Raw genomic sequence first — 7,863 nt, 5'->3', positions numbered from 1 at the left:
GCCTTTTTGACAAAACCACTGGTATGTGATGTAATTGGGTGGATAAGCCACGCCCACTTCTACTTCACTGCATGCTGAGCCTTGTTAATATGCAAAACTGTCAACCAATCCTACTTCTATATGTATGTTGAGCCTTGTTATTATGCAAAACTGTCAGCCAATCAGAGCAGTGGGCGTTTACGTCTGAGTCTACAGTTGGCCACGCCCACTCAAACTGTGTGTTCTGATGAGGGTCAAACATGGGGACAGAAAATAGTCGATTATTTGTTGATTATGATTAGTTTTGATGTATAAATATTGATGACATTATAAGTGGAGCTCAGGGAATAGTGTAAAATAAAAATATTAATTAAATTAAAAAGTATCTCATGACCACAGTGATGTAATGCAGTCATACAAATAATATCTCTGGACAAGGCTAATAAACATGCAGTAATTAAATTCAGCACAAATGATGAATACTTGAAATTATATTTTATATTATTTAGTTTTATTGCAGTAACAAGAATCTGGAGTGAAATAAAAAACTGCAGTGCACAAAATAATTAAATGTAATTAAATTAAACTGATTTCTTGTGATTTTGCAGTGGTTTTAATGCAGAATGATCTGTTTCTTCAGTGAAACACAAGAAATAAGACATGTTTACATCTGCGCACGCACGCACGCGCACGCGCACACACACACACACACACACACACACACACACACACACACACACACACACACGCACATACACACACACACACACACACACACACACACACACACACACACACACACGGAGTGATGAACCAACACAAAACCGACTGGAGAAAAACAAACAAACAAACATACACAGAATAACCCACAATCCCACCCGAGCCCAACACCTGCTTAAAAAACACAGACAACCACGAGTCTAATGGAGAATCGAAATTAAATAGCCGTTCATAAAGAAGAGGTAAATAAATCTCTTGAAATGCATAGGACGAAAACATTGAAGACAGTAAATGTACATGGACAGCTTCGGCTGGATCCACTCAGCCTGATAAAAAAACAACCACCAGATATTGAAATAAAAGCACGAATCCGTTTAATCCAGCTTAAAACGATCAAAGCAGAAGCCAATCGAGATTTCTTCTTTTGTTTTCTTGTGCAACTCAAATCACATTTCACAAGTTGTACAGTTTAACCCTGCTAAAACGCCTCTACGTGAGAAAAGATCCAAATAGCATTTATTTTCCGTCAGTTTTGTTTTCTATCATGCACTACACGGTTACAGCTACTCTTTCTTTTTGCGTTACTTCAATATTCACAAACTAAAAAAAATGAGTTTTTTTTGGCAAAATTCTTTCTTTTTTTTTTTTTTTTGGAAAAAAATCAGAAACAATCAAACAATTTCCAGGTCTCATTCAGAAGGACATCAATGTAAGCACTAGATTTGTAGTGATTTTCTGGTCTATGACCGGCGTCACCAAACACAGCACAGCTGCAGTCAGTGTGAGGAGGAAGAGGAAGGAGATGCGACTGACGGAGGAAGTCTCACACGTTCAGCCCTCAGATACACCAGTGTTTCACTCGTTTAGTAGTGTGAGAGCAGACGGTGCAGAAAACACCAGAACCAGCCCAGAATACACCAGAACCTGGACTGACTGTCCGTAACGGAGGAATATTATCAGTCATTTGGATGTAATCTGAATTTTGTGTTTACATTGGCTCGTGATTTTGACTGAATTCTGAATTGCTTATTTACTTTGGCCATTGATTTGAACTGAATTATGTGTTTACATTAGCTGGTAAATTGAGCTGAATCTGAATTATGTGTTTACATTGGCCGGTGATTTGAACTGGATCTGAATTGTTTGTTCACTTTGGCCAGTGATTTGAACTGAATCTGAACTGTGTGTTCACCTTTGGCCAGTGATTTGAACTGAATCTGAATTGTATGTTCACTTTGGCCAGTGATTTGAACTGAATCTGAACTGTGTGTTCACTTTGGCCGGTGATTTGAACTGAATCTGAACTGTGTGTTCACTTTGGCCAGTGATTTGAACTGAATTGTATGTTCACTTTGGCCAGTGATTTGAACTGAATCTGAAATGTATGTTCACTTTGGCCAGTGATTTGATCTAAATCTGAATTGTATGTTCACTTTGGCCTGTGATTTGAGCTGAATCTAAATTATTTGTTTACATTAGCCAGTGATTTGAGTTGAATCTAAATTATTTAGATTAGACTAGTGATGTTAACTGAATCTGAATTGTATGTTCACTTTTGCCAGTGATTTGGACTGAATCTGAATTTTGTGTTCACTTTGGCCAGTGATTTGAACTGAATCTGAACTGTGTGTTCACTTTGGCCGGTGATTTGAACTGAATCTGAACTGTGTGTTCACTCTGGCCAGTGATTTGAACTGAATCTGAATTGTGTGTTCACTTTGGCCAGTGATTTGAACTGAATTGTATGTTCACTTTGGCCAGTGATTTGAACTGAATCTGAATTGTATGTTCACTTTGGCCAGTGATTTGATCTAAATCTGAATTGTATGTTCACTTTGGCCTGTGATTTGAGCTGAATCTAAATTACTTGTTTACATTAGCCCGTGATTTGAGCTGAATCTGAATTATTTGTTTACTTTGACTAGTGATGTTAACTGAATCTGAATTGTATGTTCACTTTTGCCAGTGATTTGGACTGAATCTGAATTTTGTGTTCACTTTGGCCAGTGATTTGAAGTGAATCTGATTTATTTATTTGGTTTGATATATGAATTTGAACTAAATATAAATTATTAACTCAATTAAATGTGAATCCTCTTCACCTATATAGATTTACATTATGCATGAACTTGACTTGAACTGAATCTGAATTATATGTTCAATTTAGCCAGTGATTTGAAGTCAATCTAAATTGTGTTCACTTTAACCAGTGATCTGAACTAAATCAGATTTATGTGTCAACTTTGACCAGAGATTTGAACTGAATCTGAATTATATGTTCAATTTACGCAGCAATCTGGACTGAATCTGAATTATATGTTCAATTTACGCAGCAATCTGGACTGAATCTGAATTATATGTTCAATTTACGCAGCAATCTGGACTGAATCTGAATTATATGTTCAATTTACGCAGCAATCTGGACTGAATCTGAATTATATGTTCAATTTACGCAGCAATCTGGACTGAATCTGAATTATATGTTCAATTTACGCAGCAATCTGGACTGAATCTGAATTATATGTTCAATTTACGCAGCAATCTGGACTGAATCTGAATTATATGTTCAATTTACGCAGCAATCTGGACTGAATATGAATTATATGTTTAGTTTAGCCAGTGATTTGAAGTGACTCTGAATTATGCGTTCACTCTGATTGCTCATCTCTGACCGTGATCTGGCCAGTGGTGATGTTTGTGGATGTTCTGGCGTCTCTTGCACCGTCTGAGGAGGGTTTGAGGAGGGTTCGGGGAGGGTTTGGGGTGATGGTGCTCCATCAGTTGTGCATCTGCTCAAAGAACTTGTAGGTGGGGTTTTCATAGCCATTCTGCTGCATCTTAGACAGATGACGCTCCTCTGGAGTCACCGCCGCGTCCACCTGTCAATCAAAACATTTAACTCAAATCGCGATGTCATGATTTCAGCTCATTTCTTGACTGCGAGTGGAGACGGTGTGAACTCACGCACCTCGATGATGCCGTGGTGGATGGACGTGTACTGCTTCTTCCTAAGCATCACCAGCGTGATGACGATGATGGTTGCTATGACGACGCCTCCGACCATCAGGCCAATAATAGCTCCTTTATTGGAGCTCACGTCCTCCGCAAAGAAAACCTGAAGGCAGGAGACGAAGAGAAAGATCAGCTTTTACATTTGCAATTTACTGTACACTTTCCCTCGCACAACCACAGCATTGAAAAACAACAACACAACAGGTCAAATAAACCTTGAGTCAAAAAATGGATTTGACCTTGAGGGAACAAAGTGTCCCATATTTGTTCATTCCTGCTGTATTTTGATGGTACGTTTGAATACATGTGTGTGTGTGTGTGTGTGTGTGTGTGTGTGTGTGTGTGTGTGTGTGTGTGTGTACCAGTTTCTGGTGGTAGACTTCACTGTGTCTCTCTTCAGCTTCCATCCGCAGCTCAGGAATGTCATCAGGCTTCAGTCCGGACACTGGAAAATGACCACAGACATGGATGTTAAACACTGGAAATACACTGACTGGTAAAAACATGAGCTACAGACGTGCTTATGCAGATGGTGCTGTATTACAAATAAAGTTTAATACACCTGTTTTGCTGTGCATCACATTCAGTTTCAGCTTTATTATTTGTTTTTATTTCTCTTATACTTGTTTCTTTTATTTCTGTTTATGTAAAGCACTTTGAATTGCCACTGTGTATGAAATGTGCTATAGAAATAAACTTGCCTTGCCTTGCCTTTATATTTGGGTTGCAACTAAAGGCTGATTTATACTTCTGAATCAATCGCATGCATATGCTCGGGTGCAGCCTTCGCACGGTCACATAGCCCTCGCCGTGGCTGACACCAACGCTGACGTGCACCTCTCAAAAAATGTAACTCAAGTCGCAACAACACATAGCGCAAGCTTCTGTGATTGGTCGGTTTGGTATCGGTGATGAATGTGGGCCCTATGGAGCAAGTGTTTAGAAGTGTGGAGTCCTATAAAAGAGCTCCAAATGGAAACTTTTGTTTTGTGTTCACCTGATGATTGCACGTCCGCCGGCTCCCGCCTCTGAAGAAGTGAGTTTAAGCTACTTGTACATTAAGGTAGCGTTCAGAAAAAACAAAACACTGGCGTGTTATTGCAGTGCAACACTAACAGAACGCAGAAGAATCAATGCATGGCTAAGCGCAAGGCAGGCGCTGTGGGTCACGATGATCACTCCACGCTGAGGTATAAACCAGCCTTAAGGCTGCACTGCAAAAAAAAAAGCCAGATATCTTACAATTCTTATTTCAAGAAGCGTTTTCTAGAGGAGCAAAAATACTGTCTTGTCAGAAAGTAAAAATTAAGTGTGTTTTTCCTTAAAACAAGCAAAATAACCGGACAATGAGGAGGGCAAAATAATCTAGTTTTTCCTTTTGATATAAGGTTATTTTTCATGCTGTAAGGGAAAACTCTCCTGATTTTAACTCTTAAAGCACAGCAATTTCTGAAAGCACAACAATATTTCTCTCTTGTCTAGAAAATGCTTCTAGATTTAAGGATTTTTATTTGTTTATTTTTGATTTTTATATTTATTTTAATTTTTTTTTTAAATTTGGTCTAGAAACAAGACAAAAACTTAACGCGAGAAAAGCGTTTATTAGCAGTGTGTGCAATATTGAAAACAGTTGATATGCAAAAGCATGCTAAATCATGCAATATTTGCTATGTGAGTACAATGTTTTAAAAATGATAACCAAAATAAGCAAAGTTTCATATTATTTCAGGAAACAGGATGCATCATTACAATAAACAGCTGTTTTACTGCTCAAATCAGCCATTTTAACAATGTAAACAAACATAAAGGAAGTAAATAATGCTAAAAATAATTGCAATGTGCTTATTTTCAGTATTCTGAGACACTGAACAGACCTAGATCCAACTGGTTTATGATTTTAACATTTAATATAAAATTTAATGTGAGATTCCCACATTCTTCTTTCTGCCAGGGTTCATGAGACACACACTTACATGTGTGTTATTAGCACTTCTGGGTGTACACGTGCACATGTCTCAGAGTGAGATGCATGCACATATTTCAGGTGTGAGAATATTGTTGGGAGTCAGAATATTGTCATGAATCAGGATGTTTTCATACTATCAAAACTACACTGCATAATTATCTGAGTTATAATATCGGTGATGGTGTGACAGTGATGGTCGGTACCTGGTCGGGTCGCCAGGTCTAGGTCTGGAACGGGTCGGGCATCGACAGGCTCAACTGGAAAACACATGGACCCTCAGTTACTGATTGACTTCATACACACATTCACAACAGAAACCCAAAGAGAAACTGAGGAAGAGTGTTTGAAGTTTGAACTATCACTGTGTGTTTTAAAACTGCTTTTGCTGTGTAAAATAATTAAAATAACACACAAAAACAGACTGACAGGAGATTTATGCTATTAACTACTATTCAACACTATAGAGTATACACACACACAATCTAGAGGAGTTTCAGAGGCAGAAATACAAATAAACATGAAGACATGACATTTAACATCACTGTACAGGAGAATGACGAAAGCCAAGATGGAAATGACAGAATTCATGTATATTGAGCAGACAATAGTACATAAACAGGTTTGTGTGTGTGTGTGTGTGTGTGTGTTTCAGTGGAGCGCTGCGCTGTGAATCAGTGTGTTAATGAAGAGCTGATTGGAGGAGCTCAGTGTTCCTGACAGCGGATGCCAGATCTGCTTCCATATGGAGCGCACCACACTGACCTGGCACACATACACACACGCACGCACGCACACACATACACACACACACACATACACACACACACATACACACGCACGCACACACACATACACACACACACACACACACATATAGAGGCCCTGTAAACCTCTAATAACAATACGTGTTTGTGTGTGACAGTGAGTGGGTGTGTGTGTGTGTATAGAAATACCCTAGTTGTGTCTGTTGGGCTGGTTATTGCTCTAGTGTGTGTGCTTGATTGTGTGTGTGTGTGTTGGAACGATTGAATCTCTTGCATTTGTGTGTTTGTGTGAGAGAGCAAGAGTGTATGTGTGTGTATACATCTCATTGTGTGTGTGTGTGTGTGTGTGTATGTGTATATACTCCCATCACGTGTGTTTGGCTAATTGAAACTCTTGTGTGTGTGAGAGTTTATTTATGGTTAATTCCTTCATTTTTGTGTGTGTGTGTACCCTTGTGTGTGTTGGGCTGGTTGAAGCTCCTGACGTGTGTGTGTGTGTGTGTGTGTGTGTGTGTGTGTTTGTGTACCATTGTTGTGTGTGTTGAACTGGTTGAAGCTCTTTGTGTGTGTGTGTTTGTGTACCATTGTTGTGTGTGTTGGGCTGGTTGAAGCTCTGAGTGTGTGTGTGTGTGTGTGTGCGTACCCTGGTTGTGTGTGTTGGGCTGGTTGAAGTTCTTGGTGTGTGTGTGTGTGTGTGTGTTTGTGTGTGCGCGTACCCTGGTTGTGTGTGTTGGGCTGGTTGAAGCTCTTGGTGTGTGTGTGTGTGTGTGTGTTTGTGTGTGCGCGTACCCTGGTTGTGTGTGTTGGGCTGGTTGAAGCTCTTGGTGTGTGTGTGTGTGTGTGTGTGTTTGTGTGTGCGCGTACCCTGGTTGTGTGTGTTGGGCTGGTTGAAGTTCTTGGTGTGTGTGTGTGTGTGTGTGTGTGTTTGTGTGTGCGCGTACCCTGGTTGTGTGTGTTGGGCTGGTTGAAGCTCTTGGTGTGTGTGTGTTTGTGTGTTGGGCTGGTTGAAGCTCTGAGTGTGTGTGTGTGTGTGTGTGTGTGTGTGTACCCTGGTTGTGTGTGTTGGGCTGGTTGAAGCTCTGAGTGTGTGTGTGTGTGTGTGTGTGTGTACCCTGGTTGTGTGTGTTGGGCTGGTTGAAGCTCTCGGGGTGTATGAAGCCGAACCCCTGTGTGTCCTCGGCGGGCAGCAGCTCCAGGCCGGCGGTGCTGTCGGGCATCAGCGCATCGTTCCCGTAACTCACACGCGCATCACTCTGCAGATTCGCCAGCTGAGCGGACATCTCCTGCTGCTCACGCTGCAACAGCTCTACACACATGCACATGCAAACACACACATGATCATTTAGAACAAAAATATGTCATATTTTAAATAAAACAGTATAATAAAACCTTTATATAAACATAACTATATAAACACAAAGA

The 7,863-nt window shown here is 40.2% G+C and overlaps 1 protein-coding gene across 2 annotated transcripts in view; it reads right to left on the bottom strand.

Moving 5' to 3' along the window:
* Window positions 1-746: 746 nt before the first annotated feature.
* appa (amyloid beta (A4) precursor protein a) overlaps window positions 747-7,863 on the bottom strand; it is a 48,228-nt gene continuing 41,111 nt past the window's right edge. For both annotated transcript variants that reach the window (XM_056463867.1, XM_056463875.1), the window contains 5 exons: window positions 7,553-7,747; window positions 5,881-5,934; window positions 4,074-4,156; window positions 3,668-3,814; window positions 747-3,578 (listed from right to left, as the gene is read on the bottom strand). In XM_056463867.1, the coding sequence (XP_056319842.1) occupies window positions 3,477-3,578; window positions 3,668-3,814; window positions 4,074-4,156; window positions 5,881-5,934; window positions 7,553-7,747 (581 nt within the window). In that variant the 3' untranslated portion in view covers window positions 747-3,476. The remainder of the gene's footprint in view (window positions 3,579-3,667; window positions 3,815-4,073; window positions 4,157-5,880; window positions 5,935-7,552; window positions 7,748-7,863) is intronic.

This window comes from Danio aesculapii, chromosome 1 (genome assembly GCF_903798145.1).
Source record: "Danio aesculapii chromosome 1, fDanAes4.1, whole genome shotgun sequence".
NCBI classification, from domain to species: Eukaryota; Metazoa; Chordata; class Actinopteri; order Cypriniformes; family Danionidae; genus Danio; species Danio aesculapii.
Note: the sequence above shows the minus strand (reverse complement) of the source record. Positions and strands in the feature narration are given on the sequence as shown.